At 40.7% G+C, this 21890-nt stretch overlaps 1 protein-coding gene across 3 annotated transcripts in view; it reads right to left on the reverse strand.

Annotated features, from left to right (window-relative positions):
- Nucleotides 1-1247: 1247 nt before the first annotated feature.
- Nucleotides 1248-21890, reverse strand: part of LOC124135875 — a 48858-nt gene continuing 28215 nt past the window's right edge. For 2 of the 3 annotated variants that reach the window (XM_046501539.2, XM_046501540.2), the window contains exons 5-13: nucleotides 21682-21793; nucleotides 20124-20243; nucleotides 17908-17934; nucleotides 15993-16016; nucleotides 13959-14067; nucleotides 12029-12147; nucleotides 11643-11786; nucleotides 10141-10266; nucleotides 1248-9048 (exon numbers count right to left, since the gene is read on the reverse strand). In XM_046501539.2, coding sequence (XP_046357495.2) covers nucleotides 8312-9048; nucleotides 10141-10266; nucleotides 11643-11786; nucleotides 12029-12147; nucleotides 13959-14067; nucleotides 15993-16016; nucleotides 17908-17934; nucleotides 20124-20243; nucleotides 21682-21793 — 1518 coding nt within the window. In that variant the 3' untranslated portion in view covers nucleotides 1248-8311. The remainder of the gene's footprint in view (nucleotides 9049-10140; nucleotides 10267-11642; nucleotides 11787-12028; nucleotides 12148-13958; nucleotides 14068-15992; nucleotides 16017-17907; nucleotides 17935-20123; nucleotides 20244-21681; nucleotides 21794-21890) is intronic. The other variant, XM_048382523.1, reaches the window with a different exon arrangement.

Below are 21890 nucleotides of genomic sequence, written 5' to 3' on the forward strand. Positions count from 1 at the left end.
AGCATCCCTTCATGGTACAACCCGTGTAGGTCGATGGGGACCTATATTCTCACCCAGCATACCTACATGGTACAACCGGTGTAGGTCGATGGGGACCTATATTCTCACCCAGCCTCCCAACATGGTACAACCGTTGTAGGTCGGTGGGGACCTATATTGTCACCCAGCATCCCTACATGGTACAACCGGTGTAGGTCGATGGGGACCTATATTCTCACCCTGCATCCCAACATGGTACAACCGGTGTAGGTCAATAGGGACCTTTATACTCACCCAGCATCCCTACATGGTACAACCTGTGTAGGTCGCTAGGGAGCTATATTCTCACCCAGCATACCTACATGGTACAACCGGTGTAGGTCAATGGAGACCTATATTCTCACCCAGCATCCCTACATGGTACAACCGGTGTAGGTCGATGGGGACCTATATTCTCACCCAGCATCCCTACATGGTACAACCCGTGTAGGTCGATGGGGACCTATATTCTCACCCAGCATCCCTACATGGTACAACCGGTGTAGGTCAATAGGGACCTTTATTCTCACTCTGCATCCCAACATGGTACAACCGGTGTAGGTCGATGGGGAGCTATATTCTCACCCTGCATCCCAACATGGTACAACCCGTGAAGGTTGATGGGGACCTATATTCTCACCCAGCATCCCTACATGGTACAACCGGTGTAGGTCAATGGGGACCTATATTCTCACCCAGCATCCCTTCATGGTACAACCCGTGTAGGTCGATGGGGACCTATATTCTCACCCAGCATACCTACATGGTACAACCCGTGTAGGTCGATGGGGACCTATATTCTCACCCAGCCTCCCAACATGGTACAACCGGTGTAGGTCGGTGGGGACCTATCTTCTCACCCAGCATCCCTACATGGTACAACCGGTGTAGGTCGATGGGGAGCTATATTCTCACCCAGCCTCCCTTCATGGTACAATCGGTGGGGACCTATATCCTCACCCGGAATCTCATGCTGGTCATCAAGGTGCCATCTGAGGATCAGGTGGGTACAACGGACCCGGATGAGAGTGTGCATTACTGCAGATTGCTGTTCATGCAGTCAGTCACTGGTTTAACTGGCCCAGACACAATTATTTACATGAAACAGCTTGATTAGTGCTGACAGCATCAAACAAACATTCATTCACCCACTCACAGCCTTAAATTTCGTACTTGGCAAAGACAAAAGACATCTGCAACAATGGATTCACAAAAAACGAAACACTTCATACCATTCACAATTTGTTTATTGCCCATGAAGCAAGTATGTCTTATAAGGTAGATCGACAGTGTGAGATGTCAGAAAGACTAACACTTGAACCTGGTTTAATTCAAACAAATTTCAAGCCAAAGCTCATTAAGCTGCTACTGTGTTACTGGTCAGCCAACTTCAGATCACTTGGACCAGTCCATTTGGGCAACAAGGTGTGGATTCTCTATTGAACAGAAATTTATTTGCTACACAACAACTAACCCAAAAAAGATTTCCTGGTTCTCCCTAGAACGAAATAAAATTTAGCACCCCTTCTAATAATAGTCTCTTCCTTCCATTGGAGAGAATAGATATTTATACTGGACCCCTATTTGAAAGTGGACTCTACTTCTATTGGACAAAATGGCCAATTCTCTAAAGTTGGCTTTACAGTGCTTTTGTGGGCAAAAGTGAAAGAAATGGCTTCTACTAAAACTGTCTTAGTATATAATGGTGTAATGATGATGGAAATAATGTCTTGGTGTATCAAAAGCTAGCAAGTGAGAAGTTATTATCAAGGGTGTGGTCAAACGCAATGCCAAGCTGCTCTCTCTATTACAGGTACCATAAAACAAAATGGGGCATCATGTTGACAACAAAATTTCACATTTTGTTAATTGTACATTAATTTCATTTACAGGTAAATAGAATCAGCCTAAATATTAATTCAAAGGAAACAGATATAGATATCAACAGGAAAAAAAAAGAAGTTTACAATTAACTGGTTCTCAGGCAAAATGGGTTGGCTTGTACCGCATTTGGAAACATGGCAGCATATCATGACGGAGGCACCTAGAATTGGCTTCACAAATTGTACCGTACTTATGGAGGTACCATATTCACAGTATTAAGTTCCCAGCTAAAAAAATCGCCCTCCCTAGACCAACTTTGTAACCAATCTTAAGTAGTCTTTATATTACATCACAGTTCTAAATGTCTTTGTTGAATGCAAATCAGAAGCACACAAGGGGATCATAATTACCAAGGATATATTATCAGAAATGTTTTAGTTTCATCAACATTTGAACTAATTCTATTCACTACCACTTGATCTCTGAAAATAAATTTAACTTGTTTGTGGTTTCAATAAATGCCCCTTTTGTAAATTTTCTAACCACCCCAGGCACTTATTACAGCGAATATGGTAAATGAACTTGGGTCTCCAGTGTGACAAGGTAACACTCCAACCAGTATCCACCCCTTAATAAAAGGGGTCAGTTTCTTTATATATGACAAGTCCATCTATGCTAGTGAAATGACATATTGTATAATTTTACCTGAGAACCAAGATAATCAAGATAATTTTTCTCAGTTTTATAAACAAGACAATTTTTTATCAAAAACACAATTTAGCATGCATGTACAAATGTCGACAGTATGTGTCTGCTATTACACAAATGAAATGTAAACATGTAGGTAGAAAATTTGTACAATGGAGTAAACATCAGTAAATATAATACATGACAGTCTACATTTAAAAATTAACTCCTAAAAATACACAAAATATTGAACTCAGTCCCAAAGTAATCTATACAAAATACACAAACTGTTGCACGCCTGAATAGCACTTAGGCAAAACACTGAAAGCACTGTTAATCAACTGATGACATATAGCAGGAGATATGACTGGCTAAATATCACTACACTGAAAACCCCCGTCCCCACACATCCAGCAAACATAGCAATGAAAGAAGCAAGAATCAATCATTCAGTAATAATATGTACTCATTTAATGTACAATATGTATCTGAGGGAGCATCCATTTGATTTCTATGGGGGTGAGTGGTAATATTTTTGTTACAAATAGTTTTGTTCAGAATTATGCCCAAAATTATGTTTGTTGGCAGTGGTGAAATAAATGAATAGTTTTGTGGAAAATACCCGAATGTCAAAATCGTTGCTCTAATTGCAAAAAGATTTTTTGATGGTGCTCAGCAAATAAACAGTTTGCTGGAAACAGCTGAAAAGAAGATACCGGTAGAATCTTCTCAAAATAATTTCCCTTCCCTATAGAAATCAAGTGGATTCTCCCTAATTCAATTCAAAGACAACGATGTTCACCTGATCATGAAAGATCTACCCTCGGTTCAGGTTAGCTAAACAGGCTGAGAATGGCTCAACCAGTGCGAGAAATAGCTCATGCCTGCATTCCAATGGATCTTTATTAAGAAAGTAAACTTCTGTGTAGCTCACCTGACTAGTTAGCCAGACGTACCTGAGCACAGATCAGTCTCTCATCAACAGAAAGGACCACCCAATTTCTTTTCATATTACCATAATAATTCCGTCATGGCAGGGTGTTCCTTATCTTATTTTGAGTAGTATATGATAATGGCAAGTCATAAAGCTGGTGTTTGTGAAAACATTTCTCAAAACAGCCTGAAACTATCTAACGCACTGTACTCAATTAAATTAAATTTAATAAACTGAACTGTTTAACACCAGTTCTTGACCCATTGACAGACGTGTACAAGAGTCTACAGCAACACTACACAGACAGGAGACGGAGAAGCAGGGAGTTTTCAAACAAGCAGCTACAAAGACGACAATAAATAAAACTGATGAAATAGTTACACACGTTTAAAACATCAAATACTGAATCATGATTGGGCAAGTCATAGTAAGAGCACTTAAGAAATGGTCAATAAATAGCAGGATTTGTATCATATAGGGACCAAAATAACTATTGCCATGGAAAATGTTTTTTACTCCTTAATTTCCATACAAATATGGAAAGCATACTGGAGATTGGTAGTCTCAATGCCCGGGATATATATATGCATATCATCATGACATACACCAAACAGTTAGGACAACATCAGTAGCCATTTATGATTTATTTGATAAAGTCATTATTACAATATCATTCAATCATTAAATAGTTTAGTTTATTGCTCTTTTCCTCAAAAGACAGGAATCCTCCAACTGCTGTGTGAAACAGGTAAGAAAGTGAAAGTCAGACATGTGTCTCGTTACACAGATATCTGTTCTGGTAGATCATGTGACATTCACAAACACAACAAGCTTCGAGCATATCTGCAAAATATATTCACTCCCAGAAACTATGAGGACAAATCACTCAAGGTTGTCTATTCATATACCCCCTATCCTAAAGATGCTACACTTCAATGTCAAAATAAACTATAATTTAATTATACACAGAGTATCTGGATATAATGGATGGCCAGTGAAGACAATATACCTAATTTTGGGTTGGACGATGTATGTAAATAGCACATAATATCCTCTGTTTCTTAAAAATAGTAACAGTATTTTATTTAAAGCACAAAAGGTGGACACGTAACCAAGATTGTTTGAGGGTCATTTCTGACAAAAAATAGTTCTCCACACTCATTCACAAAGTTCTATCAGCTACAGAAGCTTCTATTACACACGCTTTAGCACAAACTTGTAGCTCAGTAACCATGGTAACAGATTTAATTAGCCAGAACAAAACTCAACCAGATATAAACTGAGATCAGCAGAAAGTGTTTTCCTAACAACATGAACACTAGAGTAACAGGCATTTTCAACCAGAAACAAAATCATGGCTGGACAGTTAAAGCATAAATAAAATTAACAATTTTTCAAAATATATATCTCTGAAAACACAACCGGCTGGAGACAAGGAGGTAAGATAACAACAGAGTTAGAACTTAACGTGGGCAGCAAGAAATTTAGATGTGCTCACCAGAAGAACGACAAAACGACCGATCTTAAGTTTTCTCGACAAATGAAACAGGAAAGGTTCGGGTGTTTGACATGAGAAAATTTTACGACAAGGTCAAAAGTAGTTCTCTTTTAACAAACATGTGTTACAGAATTAGATGTAGTTTTCTTAAACACAGTGTATGAAACAATTTATATATGGTCATTGCAATGTGATAATTGATCATCACCAGAAACCACCTTCAACTTCAAAGCTCAAAAGAAAGCTTTTGAAACATTTTAGAAACACTTTTGAATTTTCATGTTGCAATTCACAACTACTCACTTGTATTATTTTCCAAAACGTGTCATGAACCGGGATGCTTAACTGTTTCAAGATCAAGGTCATATCAAGATTATACGTAACCATAGTAACTTTTAATATGTAAAAACAGTGCATAATATAGACATCATGGGAAGACTTGACCCACGCCATGTAAGTTACAAACACCCAAATATCATTGTCACTTAACAAATTTATACAGACAAGCTTCGACAGTAACAAATGATAGTAATAAATTCATACCAATGAAAGTCACATTTGAGGCCACAATGATTTAACTACTAGATTTAAAAAAAGAAATATCAGAATGTCAGACAGGAGGTATGGTATTTTTATATTTCATATATTTCCTATTTGCTCCAACTGTCGAGGCACATGTGAACATTAAATGTCAACAGACGTGAATTACATCAAATATTTGTTGGGACCATGTTTTGGCGCATTTCGTGAACTTAACAAATATGAAACCACATAACGTTTTCGTCATCTCTGTTTTAGATGATAAAACATGGAAATCTAATAATTAAACTATTATGGCCGCATACACCTTGGTGTACAAACAGAATACACCAGCGTAACACAAAACAACAATATCCTTGAGTTACTAGTTGGCACTGGGGCTTCCAACCATACAACACAACAGAAGTCGTAACACTGATTGTGACTGCGTGTCGCTTACATCGGAAAGAGATGACCATTGGCACACCTCTCGTGCCGAGTCAGTAGCATGGGCAACTATTGGCAGAACAGGGAGTTATCTAGACCTGCTCAGAGGCCGACATTTGGGCCCAAGTCTGCAGCAAATGTCAGAAAATATTAAGAAATTGGAATTAAAATATTTCCAATTCATGTTAATATTGAACCATACCATGTGACATGTCAACACGTATTTCAATGATATAAAGAGAAAAAGGTTTTAATGCTTAGTTTAACATTATTGATTGTAATGTTAACATACAATGTTAAAAGACCTCTGAACTTCAAAAAACAAATAAAAAATAAAAAATTCCCATTTTGAACGAATAACAAAAAATCCCAATTTGTTTGCTAAGGGCTCTTAGTCTGGAATCCTAGGTAAATCCCTGCTCCATGAATGGAGAATTCATATGGCCACTATGTGGTGTAGCCGCAACTTTCAGCAGCCAAGTCAAGCCATGGATTAGCTTTACATCACCACCTGTCCACATTGCTTTAATGTCAGCAAACACTACGGCTCACAGTGTTCATTCCAGAACATGCCATGAGTAATACACAGCCTCATTGTCTAATCTGACTAAAACCCCACCCGTGTGACTGTTACAGCAGTCATACGCACACATGGGGGATGGAGGAGCCTGGTGCACGGTACTGACGATGACATTAAGTGAGCAAAATACTGAGCCCCCATTCCACCATATTTCATACAGAGTAAAATAGGCAAGAATATTTGAACAATTCGCCACAAAGCTGTAAAAGTACTTCATAGTTGGAATGGTTTGTAAATGTAACTGAATTTCTTTCATTTTCCTAGAAAACTAGAAGACATTGCCAAGTTACTTATCACAGGTGTTCCTGGTTTACAGATCTCAAATCAGTCTGAATCGTGAGCAACTCAACAAAACATAAACCACATAACAACGTCTCAACCGATACTCAGGTAGTTCCAAGTCAAACACAATCTTATCATCAGAATTCTAATCAATCAACGCCTAAAAAGAGTTTGCAACAATGGTTTCTTTGGCTCAAACATCTGTGAAATTAGTGACAGACTTTATCATGACAGGGGGGACAATAAGTTTTCAACATACTGAACCCAGGGAACGAAACCAGCGTGAGGCAGGACAAGCCAACACTCTAACCACTGGGCTAATCCCAGACTCGGCTGGTGTTTATTCTTCCTTATATATTTCGGTGTTTTGGGGTTCATGGAACAGGACAGTGTCTGTAGTAAGGACCTACAGCAGCACATAGGTATCTTCCATAGAACTTGCCCACCTCTGATAATTCCTCATGTATTATTTTTCTCCACAAAAAACATAAGCTCTCTTACGTGAATAAACCTGTATTTTTCTAGGGTTCATAGCGGGTATGTTTTTTCTGAACCCGATTCCAAGACTAAATTCATATTAAATTTATAAATGTATATCTATATTCCCACATAACAAGAGTATGAATGGTCTCAGCACCATATATTCAAGCATACATGAATGAGAAGCTGAAAGTTATGTCATACCACATACACACAAGCAGAAAGTGCTCATCCTAGTTCTACACCCAGGCAGTATATATTAGTAACATACAAAAAATAGAGCACTTATGACTGTATTATTACTGGGGTTGAATGTACAATGCATAGGTGGCTGTGAAAGGCAGGGACGATGGAATGTTAATGGTCATGATGAAGCTGGTAAAATACAAGGGTGCTTTGGCAAGATCATGCAGGCTATCGATGATTAATACAATCAGTATCTACAAACCATGATGCCTGAATTAGGGAATAATCCAGATTGTCATTGGCTTCAATTTTGACACTTTCAGGCATGTATGGTTCAGAAAGTGTTGAAGGCAACATCAGCACTTTGTTTCTGAAATAGCTTTACTCCAAAGCTAAAGTGGCAATATGGAACTAGCTGATATGTAACTTGTGTCCCAGATAGTCAGTTCACTGATTATTGCCTTAAAAGAAAAATAAATGATTCCTCCTTATTAAATACTGAATAGATGTTTAAGCAAGCCTAATTAAATATGGTAAATATTACAAGGACTGGTACACACCAGTGGAGAGTTCTATATACGTACACCAGATGTTACAGTGTGTTCCTTTATGTATGTGTTTATTGAAAGCTATACTCTTCTAACTGACATTATATGCATAATTTACAAGGAAATTTCACACGATGGTTACAGGGAAATAATTACCTTATTATTTATTATGCAAATAATGTGAAACTTTGCCACATGAAGAGCTCTTGAAATCAAATACTCGCCAAAGCACCAATTTTCACCAAATTCAGGTAATTAGGGAATAGTTATTCTATGATTGCATGTCATGATTGATCAAGGATAAGCACCTATATGTCATCAAGATGGCGATTTTTCAACGATTTAATGATGGTCTTAACGACAGCAGCGGCCGCCAGGGAGGCATAGGGCGCCCATTCCTTCCCCTTTGAGCCATCTCGGTAATCAGCGACTCCGCGGACAAACATGAAACTTTCCTTCACATTTCCGCAGATTGAATCTAAAACTTGATCGAATTCTGTATCAAAGGCAGAAATGCCGTACTTTGTTGCAAAGTCTAATTTGGTGGAATCGTTCCTCACAACCCGGGCTCCCGATCCAAACACTCCGAAATGCAACTTCGGTACGTCATGACGAGCAACGATGCCCTCTGGTGGTTCCGGGTGCTGGACTTCTATCACCTGACCCTCACCTACGTTGATGTACAGACGATCAGAAGCTGTTGGCGGGCGGTCGAACTTGGATTCCTGGGCCATTAGGAGGTCTTGACCTTCTTGGATGTACTTCTCCCAAGGGGCATAATCAGGGTTGGCCTGTCGGGATTCATCAATGTTCTCTGCAATCTTTTGTAGGACCAGGTCTCTCGGGGACCAGTTCTTGAGGTTGTAGTGGACCTGACCCTCGCGATCCTGCACAATCTTCTCACAGTAGTAATAGATGTAGCCCTTGTCGTTGCAACGGGAGATGATGACGTCCCCCAGGCGGACATGTTTGCTGTAGTCCGTAACGTGTGGCACACCACCAGCAGCACCCACGACGAACACGTGTTCGATGTTCTGGAATGATCCTGAAATAAAGGATGATGGTTCAGGACTCGCTCAACTTACATGTGAAAACTGTTCATCTCAACAGTACAATTCCTGGCAAAATTGACAGGAATAATAGAATTCTCGAAAAGAACATTAATACAAAGTAAAGTCGCTTTAATCATCAGGATTGGCAACTCTAAAAATTACCATTCCCCCAAAATCTTTGTCAGTCTTAAGAAATAAAAATGTGTATGAAAATTACCTGGTTCTAATTCTTTCAGCATCATGTTCAATGCAATGACGTCATCTTTGAAGTATCTTAGTTAGATCTATACGTCATCCACACACAGTTTACCGTATTCGACGTAATAAGCGCTCCGCTCTAATAAGCGCCCACGGCGATATTCGCTTATAAATTGACCCCTTCAGATTGATCAATGTACACAAGACTTACATATTTGCTTAAAATACACACTCATCTGTTATATGCACACTTAATTATGGGCAATTAAATTCTGGAAAAATATATCAGTCGTACATAAACATTTCTGGCTGCCAGCATAAACCACGAAATTTACCTTTTAACTCTGTTTTTTTCCACTAAAATAATATTCTAATAAGAGCCCCCTATTTCTAATTTTGAGAGCGGCCTGGGCGCTTATTACGTCAAATACGGTAGTCACAATTTTCTCTCTTTTTGTGTGTGAATATTTCGAGAAGAAGTCACTACAAATATATTTTTAACCTCGAAGAAAAGCGAAACGTTATTTCCTTGCACTAAAAATCGACAATAGGAAACCCTGATGGTAACAGACAAGCCGAATTTGTTCGAAAAATATACTTATATGAATATCACTGTTGTTTTTTCAACAACTAAGAATTATAAGGTACTGCCAGTCACATGAAGTACCGGTCCCAGCCTAATTTCCCCGGTAAACGGGAACACTGATCACACACAAACTTTTACAACAGTAATCGGGATCTTCTGGCAATCCACTGTGTACTAAGTGTATGCAGTCAACTCAACACACATGACCCAGTGACACCCCCTACATCAACTCAAGAACCTCTGGGTTCACTTTCAACCAACATATTAAAGTGTACTTTGCTTAACAAACTTGTTCACTCACCAAGAAGTCTGGTCGTGGAATTTCCTGAAGAAATTTGAGCAGCTCTGAAGTGTCCAATAGCTGGAAGTTTGGTGGACACAACCTTGTGCTCTCCGATGTACCCAATGGTGTACACGTTGGATTCACCTGACGGGAGAAATTGTGTGACAAACATTTGAAATGAGAACATGGGAATCTAGATGACAATAAGAGTGAGTGAGTTGGGTTTAACGCCGCCTATAACACTATTCCAGTTATATCGCGGCGTGTCAGCTTACTGTGGGAGGAAAGCCTTAAGTGATGCAGGTCTTAGACGTTTATCACTTCGGTGAAACCCACGAGCACGGGTATGGTGCTGACAAACCTAGAAACATAATCGGGGCGAACCGGGATTCAAACCCACAGATGACAAAAAGAAAAACAAGAACGTCTATGTTTATCCCAGTAGTTAGCATAGGAATATGACGAGCTGCAGCTACTCCAGTTGTTGCCCTAAGTGACATTAAGTTCCCCTCTGACTTGGCATAATGACCGGAACACTAGTTACAACCAATACTACATGATTATACCATAGAGTTAACGTCAGTATTACCGAGATACAAGCGAAAACATAATGTCCCCAACAGTGAGTGAGTGAGTTTGGTTTTACGCCGCTTTTAGCAATATTCCAGCAATATCACGGCGGGGAACACCAGAAATGCGCTTCACACATTGTACCCATGTCGGAAATCGAACACGGGTCTTCGGAGTGACGAGCAAACACTTTTACCACTAGTCTACCCGACACCCCTCTCCCCAAACCAACAGTGACTCACACACAGAGTGAGCAACGAGTGTGCAATATTGCATAGTGACACATTTACTTTCTAAGGCAAAGTAATTTGTCACACAGAGTTGCGTCCCTTAGGTGTGCCAGAAACCTTGATCATGGGTTCAAATCCCCGATTCACACTAATCTTGTTTCACGGTTTGTCAGCACCATCCTCATGGCCTTCTCGAGTGGTAAACACACAAGACCTGCATTACTTTGTGCTTTCCTTCCACATCAAACTGACACTGTCATATAACTGAAATTCTATTTAAACCAGCATCAAAACCAAACTCACTCCCATGTTCCTGAGACGAAGGGAGTTAACTGACTATAAAAGTCCAGTTTCCACCCTTGCCGAACTTCGCTAGAATTATGAAGTTATATCTTGTCTTGAATGGGCGCTGCAATTTTGCTTGAAGCAAATGCATGTGATGTGAGAGGTGGAATCTGATTGGTCACTAGGAGGGACATAGAAGGGACTATTCCAGCCAGGTTTGGCAAGGGTGGAAACTGGACTTCTATAGTCAGTTAACTCCCTTGTGTCAGGAAAATGGCTTACTCCATGTACTTTATATACTGGAGATGGCCTCTGATCCTCTTTATCCTACAACCTGTAGTGGGAGTTTAGGACCTGTCCTGCCCTGAAACCTCACAGCGGGGACAATAATCTCTTGACCTAGTATGTGTTAGAGTGACCTCCCCTTCCACTGACCTTCAGTCTTGTACTTCATGTAGGTGGTCTTGTTCTCCATCATGGCGTCGATGGCAAGCTTCTCACAGTACATAGCGGTTATGATGGCGATGCTGGGCTGCTGGCCGGATGCGATGGTCGGCATCTGTTTCACCATCTTCACCTCTGCAACATACAATGTACGTCATGTGAACCAGTTCCCATACAGTTTGCCCACCAAGGACAGTTAGTTTTAAATCCTGGATAAATCCCTGACATTTCTTCTGGTATCCTATTAACTAAAATCTTATTAACCTTTCTGCATTACTTTCTTTTCAAATTGGCTTAGGTTGGTACAAGCAAAAATTCTTTTCAATAAATAATGTAGGAAATTCACAAGTTGTTTCTTTGTTACTTGTATCCCTCACCTGTCTTCGTATCGAGCACCTGCCTGACAATTCCACCATTTTCCATCTCCTTCACCAGCTCCTTATCGTACAGACCCTTCAGCTGCTCTGTGACCATAATCTCTTCTGAGGCTGTGATTCTGAAGCCAGATTGAGTGAGACATGTCAAAGCAAGTAACCTCCATGCCAGCAGGGGCCGGCGTACATCACGTGACGGTGTGCCACCATGCCAGCAGGGGCTGGCGTACATCACGTGACGGTGTGCCACCATGCCAGCAGGGGCCGGCGTACATCACGTGACGGTGTGCCACCATGCCAGCAGGGGCCGGCGTACATCACGTGACGGTGTGCCACCATGCCAGCAGGGGCTGGCGTACATCACGTGACGGCATGCCACCATGCCAGCAGGGGCCGGCGTACATCACGTGACGGTGTGCCACCATGCCAGCAGGGGCCAGCGTACATCATGTGACACAACACTAACACAACACAAAACACCCCACACCAAACCCGAGTGCCAGCTACTTGCATGACAGAGTTACCTCCCCTCACCCAGCTGTCATGCAGAATTTGTGTTTCATGAAGACTGTTCCTGTGCTATTTAGATAACATTATATCCCAGTTTGATACCACATACGACATCAACATCATGACCTGAGTCATCCACTGTCACCTCATCACAAGATATTCTTTATTATTAATACACATTAATACATCTCATGTCACCCTATTGTTCTAACCATGTATTATTTCCCACAAACAATTTCAGACAACAAGCTGAAACCCCTATCAACATGAAATATACTACTCAAAAGAAGTTAAGGATCACCTGATTCTTTCATATTACAATAGTTAATCTCTCATGCCATGACAGATTAACATTACCAATATGAAAGAATCGGGTGATCCTTAACTTCTTTTGAGTAGTATATTACCCTGGTATTGCGCATCTAGGAGTGATTCATTCCCAACATGCATCAACTTTTGTACCCAGTCATCTAAAACTCCACATGCAACATCCCACTTGCACATTGGCGCCTTGTCCGCATTTAATTATTTGTGTCAAAGAAGGAACCAATAAGCGTGTATTCATGAAACAATACACTTGTGTATTATTTTTCCGAATACATTCTTTTTCATTTCTTCATGACGTGAACAGGCAGGGTTGGCAACAATCTTACACTAGTTAGACACTTCCTGAGGGGTTCTTCATGTAAATGATATAGTAAGTAATTTCAATCAGTTTCCAGATCTTTCATTGGGGTAGACTGAATTCAAGATACTTTCACGATAATTGTGCATTCAGAGTCATTTTAACTTTGGAAAGCCAGCAAGTGTGGGAAAGTGAGTGAGTGAGTGAGTTGGGTTTAACGCCGCTTTTAACATTATTCCAGTTATATCACGGCGTGTCAGCTTAATGTGGGAGGAAAGCCCAAAGTGATGCAGGTCTCAGACGTTTACCACTTCGGTGAAACCCACGAGCAGGGGTATGGTGCTGACAAACCTAGAAACATAATCAGGGTGAACCGGGATTCGAACCCACAATCATAGGTTTCTGGCGTGTCCAGGGGACGCAACTCTGCACAGCGAATCGTGGCGCCTTAGACGACTGGGCCACCCGTGCCCCCGGGGAAAGTGAGTGAGTGAGTTTGGTTAATACTGCTTTGAACACTATTCCAGTTATATGACGGCGTGTCAGTTGAATGTGGGAGGGAAGCGGAAAGTGGGGAAGTGTGGGAAGTGATGCAGCCCTCAGACATTTTCCAATTCAGTAAACCCATGAGCACGGGTATGTTGCAGACAAAACAAACCCATTCAGGGTGAATCTGGAATTGAAACCTCCAATCTTCAGATTTCTGGCATGTCTTAGGCAACTAGGCCATCCCTGTCCCCAACAAGCTGAGACCCCTGTCTACAGAACAACCTCGTGTTGATGCTGATGCCCACTCACCTGACAAGATCCTCCACGGCCAGCACGTTGGGGTAGGCCGACTCCAACACGGTCAGAATCTTCTCACGGACAATCTCCTCCGTCGGCCTCGTGTCTTCTCTCATCAGACCTGCAACATTGCAACAAAACATGTACCACTGACACCAATGCTGATCAGACCGGCTATAACTCCCATTCTGAACACAGAGCTCATAGCCTCTGAGTAACACACAAAACCCTGCCTGGTATTGGCGGTTTATATCCCAGGACAGAACCAAAGGGATAAACTCAGCTATATCTGAAATACATCTTGTTGAAATGTGGGAAGTACAGAAAGATGACTTGATAATAACCCTCCACCATTATAAATGCATCCATGAGAATTGAGTAGACATATTACACACAATATGATGATTCCATGATTACAATTATCAAGCCTGTAGGAACAGTTACAGATTCCTACATAAAACAGTCCTGATTGAGCACAAATTATTTTGAATACCGTTATATATTTTGTTCCTACTTCCCAAATTTCCGGAATAAAACTTGGTCAATATTCAGTATACAGGCACTTTTACAACATCTAACACAACACCAACCACCCCACACCAAACCAGAGTGCCAGCTACTTGCATGACAGAGTTACCTCCCCTCACCCAGCATCCTCCACTATAAACATTTGCTGCAACATTGCAGCAATGTATTTTTTATGTGCAGGTCATTCCTGGTGTGTAGGTGAATGAAGAAGTAGAGTTGTACATGGTAACAATATTCCAGCACTACCCAATGAGTCCTGACCAGACAAGCTAGTAGTTGGTAGTAGTTTTTGCCATCTAATGCCCATATTAGTCAGTACAAGTGAGTGTGTGTGTGTGTGTGTGTGTGTGTGTGTGTGTGTGTGTGTGTGTGTGTGTGTGTGTGTGTGTGTGTGTGTGTGTGTGTGTGTGTCTGCTTGTACTAGTCTAGAAATTGGGTTTAACGTCATGTCCAAGATTATTGCACTTATATAGCGACTTGCATGTACGTGTGTGTACTAGTCTGGACTAATGCCGATTTTATAGTGCTAGCCCACCGAGATACCATGCCGCAGATTAACATGGATACCCCACTCAGACACAGTATACTGACTCTGAGCCGACTAGTCCTTGTTTTAGCCCACTGAGATACCATGCCGCAGATTAACATGGATACCCCACTCAGACACAGTATACTGACTCCGAGCCGACCAGTCCTTGTTTTAGCCCAATGAGATACCATGCCGCAGATTAACATGGATACCCCCCTCAGACACAGTATACTGACTCCGAGCTGACCAGTCCTTGTTTGAAACCCTTAATGCAGAGTGCCAGGCAGGGTAACAACATGTACCATCTTTTAACGTCTTTCGGTATGACGTGGCAGGGGATCGAACCCATGACCTTCCGCTTTCCAGGTAGCCGCTCTACCACTACACCACGGAGGCTGTCTCTGGGACATGGAATGTGACTGTGATGCGATGACCACAGCTGACCAATGCTAATGCCCTGGCAAACATACACCATGAGCAAGATCACATTCTCGGAATTCAATGACACACAAATTATGATACAGCGAAAAGCTGGATCTCCAAAGGTGGTGGTCACCGGTTGCATTTTTAGCCATTTTGGCCACAGGACTCTCAATTTAATCACACATTACATGCACATGGTCTGGGCTAAAGTCGTGGAAACAACTATCTGGATTTTGAGATGCCCCCTGAACAAAATAAGGAAGAACTGAAAAGCCACACAACACAAACTCCCACCCTCAACACAACAACATGCAACTGTCATGCAAACTGAAACCTACAAAAAGGTAGTCATGGCTCAACTAAAACTGAAAACAAAACTATCTGTCACAAAATCATGAAACATTAACCAAAAACTGTGCTATCAACAAAAGGATTTTCGTTTGTCTAACTAAAGGGCATAACAGTGCAGGGAGACATGAGAGAGTAGACAGTACAAACTCCTCACACCACAGAGCTCCACACACCAACAACAACACCAAACACCTACTGGAGTGTGCAATACTCACCAAACCCATCAAACCCTTCTTCTCCTGAGCAGCAGAGGAAACAGTCTCAGTATTAGATATAGTAATAGAAACTGATGTCAACTCTCACCAAGGCGTATTTAGTATTCAAAAAGTGTAAACTCTGGTAAAAGCAACATTGTATTTGAAGATAATAGGAAAAGCTATATTTAAAAGTTATGTCTCTTCAGATATTAAGTTTTAATGTAAGTTTAGAATTATGCAAGAATGGATTTTTAAATTCCGAAATTTTTATTTTAACCTATCTTGAAAACAGCATAATGCAGGTAATGCATGCATATAGGAAAACTCAAAGTCCGGAGGTCAGATATAGAACAAATATGACACCTGATTGGGGTAGATACATTCATAGGTTCACTGAGAAGTCAGCCCTAAAGGGAGACAATCAGGAACACATGGGATCATCAGGGGGCGAACGTAGTAAACAACATTTTTGTGCAATATTCCAGCTTTATAACGGTGGTCTATAAATAATCGAGACCAGAACAGACAATCCAGTGATTGACATTATGAGCATCGCTCTATGCAATTGGGATCGATGACATGCATCAATCAAGTAAGCCAGACTGTTAGTCACCTCTTACGACAAGCATGGGTTACTGAAGACCAATTCAAACCCGGATCTTTACAGGGGTACTATTAGCATGACTGACTTTGGTTTTGACAACAACAACAAAAATGATCTTTTAATTTCAATCTTATTACCAATCCCATCACAAGCTGAAACAAGTGACTGTCAATTGGGTGTAAATGTGACAATGCCTGTAGTGAGGTCAAAAATTAATTTAATTTGCCGATGCTTTTCATGAAGATAAAAAAAGGGGTAATTTAATATATTATTGACATCATAAGCATTGTACCACACCATCAGGGAACGAGTGAGTGAGTATGGTTTTACGCCGCTTTTAGCAATATTCCAGCAATATCACGGCGGGGGACACCAGAATTGGGCTTCACACATTGTACCCATGTCGGGATTCGAACCCGGGTCTTCGGCGTGACGAGCGAACGCTTTAACCACTAGGCTACCCGACCGCCCCTCATCAGGGAACAATGACACGGTATCACCCAGGCCTGGCAGCCTGGATTCGTTACGATCATACTGCAACAAGCAGAGGTCACTAGGGACAAACCCGGAACCCCCACCACCCAATGGATATAATGAAATCATCGTCCTCTCATGAACCTTCAAAGTGATGTGAAAACCGTTACCAAAGTAAATAGAAGAAGTCGTAGGTACTGGTACCCATATTCTTGGGAGTGTAAATTATTTCCCTACTGTGTGAGTTGGTGACAGGACACATGCATGTTGCTGACATTATACCAGAAGGGAAACATACTGCATTCCACTTGTTCATGTTCTAGTAAACAACTAGTAACTAGGGTACTACTTGGATTGTAATCGATCGGTGCATAATTAAAGTGACAAGACAAAACCACTCTACGTGAATGAATAAATGAATGAATGAATGAATGAATGAATGAATGAATGAATGTTCAGTCCTACCAGACTTAATAGGCTTCAACACCAAAATATGTATTAATTCTTTTGAAGGCACACATCACTAAACCATGCACTTAACAACTATCAATAGTGCAAAAGCTATAACAACCAGATTTATCTCAATCAATTAATTAGAAAAACAAAAAGATTGACCTGTTTATCTATAAAAAAACAAAACATTTTCCAAAAATCAACACAATGAACAAATTATAAAACCAAGACATTTTTCTTATGTTTACCAAATTGGAACAATATTCAAGTTTCTCTACCGCCAAATCAAACAAATTTTTTAAACAGAAAACATAAGCCATATATCATGCACCTGGTTGTCATAACAACAGGAAAATAATTAGTATAAAATGATGTCTTGTTAAGTGGGATCCCATCACCTACCTAGCTGGTCCAGCGAGATTGTCCTGCCTTAGTGGCAGAGGCACAGAAAGAAAGAAACACATGTCAACTTGCAGTCTCAGAGTTATTCCCCCTTGTGGGAGACAACATGGCAGTGCAAACCTATTTCTAGATCAGTATTAAGTTTCTACCTGACATTCATGCCAAAGTAAAGATGTGGATAGACAGTGGGACAAGTTCTAGATAGACACAGAGACAGACAGATCTTGACAATACTGACACAAAGTATAAAAAGAATCAATTAATAAGATCTAATTTGTATGCTAAATAAAACCCCTCAACTCATTCTCTGGCAATAGCTAACGTAACATTGTGGTAGGCACTCAGTATTTTGTACATTATAAATCAGAAAGACAATGCTTTCACAAGATTGGTTCTTGCAGATTAGCCAGTACCTGAGAACTAAGATTATTACTTCAGTCCCATGATTCTAATTATTCCTTCAGAAACATTTACTTCATAACAAAAGATTGCACCTGTTTTCCTTTAAGAAACGGAGACAGTTTGATAGAATGCATGCATGAACACTCTGACTTTTAAACTAAGGTTATCTGCTGCAATGACAGAAGATGGAATTTGTCAAGGTGCCTGCTGAGGCAGTCACACCCTGGTGTAACGAGAAGGTCAATAGTCATGCGAAGCAGACGGACTACATTCTGTCAACAGGAATCAAGTGTTTGAGGCCGCCTCTTCTGAAGCATCTTGTGTACTGACGAATGCTCCCTCATCACCATAATCTATTCAAAGTGTTCCCACCTGCTGCCACAGTAACATTCCTGCTGCATGCTGGACGCAATCAACATTCCAACTCGCCCCAGATTGATTTCATGAATTACCATATACAATGCAATCATCTTGACCCGAATAAAGCTACAACAAGTATCAGAAACTTTCCTGGAATCATGTTGATCAAAACAGCCCCTGTTCCTGTGACCCTGATCCAGTAATGACTTCTTCCGTTGGTGGACACAGATGAACCATATCTAAATGATTAAACACCTCCCTCCCTTGATGGAGATAGCCTTCCATCTTATCTGAACTCGACTTAGCCAGGGGTCGAACACTCACTGAGTGAGGTGTTTAGCTACTGATGTACTTCCTCAGAAACAGGACATGCTGGCCCAACCATCCCCAACAGACATCACAGCACTTTGACTGTTCAATCACTTGTATCTTTCAATAGTCATAGCAATGAGAAGACACAATGAAATGGTCTCTTAGCACATGACAACTTAGGCTCTTAGCATGACAACTTAGCAGGGTTCATACAGATCATTGGACTTTGCACTTTTTAAGCACTTTCCAAGGAAAAACATTTGTTTTCAAAGTCTCTTTTCGCGTTTAACAATGCTTTTTACATTTCTTGGGTCCAAGTCATTGACCTGTAGACAGCTTTTTGTGTCAAAATCACTGAGAGTTTCAAGTGCCGGTCATGATACCTTTAATTAAACTATATTCAGTAATACAAAGCACAAAGAGATTAACGCACGTAGGCCATGATAGATAGAAGACAGTCTTTCCCTTTATGCTGTAAGCGACAGGAAGTAAACAACGCATCAAAACGTGATTGACAATCATTTTCAGTAGTGAATCTGCTATAGCTATACCGATTTTATTTACATTCCAGCACTTTCCAAGAACTGTCCATAAAATTCCAGCACTTTTCCATGACTACAAGGGTAAATTGCAGATTCAACCACTTTTCATCGGACATGGTTAAATTCAAGCATTTTTTAAATCTGTACGAACCCTGCTGAGGCTCTCATCACGACAACTTAGGCTCTCTCACCTTGACAACATACTTCAGAGACATAATATACGGATTATCCAACGACAGAGAGAGTATATTCCGCAAAACAAACACATAAATACTTGAAACATATGTGCTTGAATAACATACACAGTTGTATGTATCTTGGGCCACGGAATAAACTGTCTGTCAGTCATGTTGTCCTAGGATTGCTTATTGTTACACAGCCTTGAGCTCCACATCTCAAGCAGTACTTGAAATAAAGTATGAAAGTCCAGGTGTCCTTGTCCTCATCCTAAAGTAAAATATTTGGCGGTCTTTAGATTCAAACTACACAGCAGTAAACCAGAATGCCTCCAGGACCCCTTAATGTCGGACACTGTCGAGTCGCATCCTTGTGCATCTACAAGTACAAGTACCACCATTGGCGGCCTATCGGTCTGCCTACCTGGGCTAAGTGGGGCCTCCCCTTCGTCCAGTTTCTCGATCTCCAGGTCCACCTTCTTGGCCATGCAGAACTTCTCTCCCTGCATCTGCTTCATGCACTTCTTGATGAACCCGATGTAGTCTGCACACAAACATGTATTACAGACAGTGACGCTGTGTTGTCTTCAGTTGTACCCATGTATCAACCATCGCATTAAAATCAGATCTTAGTGCTCCCTACCACCACACAAAGATCTGAGGACATCCCGTGACGGGCCATGTCAAACCGACCTTTTGAAAACTTTGACCGACCAATGAAATGACAAACAAGAAGTCGACACTAGCCAATCAGAAAGCAGCTTTCTTGAGCTTCACTGTACTAGTTTCAAAATAGCGAATTCCATTCCAGGCTATTCTTTGAAAAATATCAATTCAAATTTTGAAAACTGAACAATAGAAAACTCTGGAATGTCTAATGCCAAGATCGTATGGCAGTACTTCCCATGGACTTGGGAAAGTCTCTTCTATGGTAAATGTTTATCCTACTGAAGCAAGAGATAAAGATGATTTTGATGGCATCTTAGTGGCACAGCCCATGACTGTAATTCGGAATAACCCCTGTTAACTTTTCGAGGTTGCATGATTAGAAAACACATTCCTATTGTCATTTTCCCAATTTGATAAGCCACGCTCTGATTGGACAAATGGAAGGTCATCCTGAAGCCCTCAGGGCTTTTACTAAGCGGTAGTGAGAAATAAATCTGATTTTAATGCAGTTGCTGCTTCATGCACTTCTTGATGAACCAGGTGTAGACTGAGACAAACAACATGCCTTCGTTGTGCATGTTTGTCTCAGACTACGAAGGAATGTTGTTTGTTTGTTTGTTTGTTGCACTCAGCAATATTCCAGCTATAAGCAATGTTGTCCTATTTTCAGTTTCCCTTTGTTGAAAACAAAACACACAGGTATGGTGTGGAAAAAACGATCTTAAGAGTCAACTGTCTGATCAACAAGATCTACCATGATTCTAACTGTTCCAAATCACATGACATAGGAGATGCTATCCGGCTGGAGATCTTGCGTCATCCATTCTGTCAGTAACCAGGGGCCAGTTTCACATAGAGATAGTATTGCTAAGACGGTCGTAAGTCTATGTTAAAGTATAGGAGTAACAGTCGTCGTAGCGCTCCGATTGCTTTGTAAAACAGGCCACAGATGGTAATCTGAGGTCATACAACTAGTCACAGTGAACTTCAATCATTTTCAACAGAAATATATGACCCAAAACAGGTAACATTTCTACAGAAAATTAATAGTAATACCATTTCACTAAAATATTTCTCTAGTATTGAAATATATATATTAACAATTAATTAATGACAGCTATTCATACCGAAATGGAGCTCAGATGTGCTGAAATGTCCCTGAAGAAAACATAAATGAGGTGTGTGATTTATTTCCAGACAATTATGTTATTGCTGAATGATTTGAACCTGAAATGTCCATCAGCGGATGCTGTGTTCGAAATGACCTCACTTCTCTGAAATAATGAGTGATTTGAACTGACAATAAATCTCACCTCGAGGGAAGTTCTCTGGTCTGACAAGCTCCTTGAAGAAGTCATAAGCTGTCGTCACTTGATGGTAGTAGTCAGTATTTTCTTGGTACCAGAACTTAAGTTTCCGACTTTCCTGAAAGATGTGGAGCAGTGATTATAGTTAATCAGCTATACAATTGTAGTTGGATCTCACAGTGAGTCAGTGCAGGCCGCTTTGAACAGTATACCTT

Source organism: Haliotis rufescens, unplaced genomic scaffold, assembly GCF_023055435.1.
Source record: "Haliotis rufescens isolate VD_foot unplaced genomic scaffold, xgHalRufe1.0.p SCAF_4, whole genome shotgun sequence".
Lineage (NCBI taxonomy): Eukaryota > Metazoa > Mollusca > Gastropoda > Lepetellida > Haliotidae > Haliotis > Haliotis rufescens.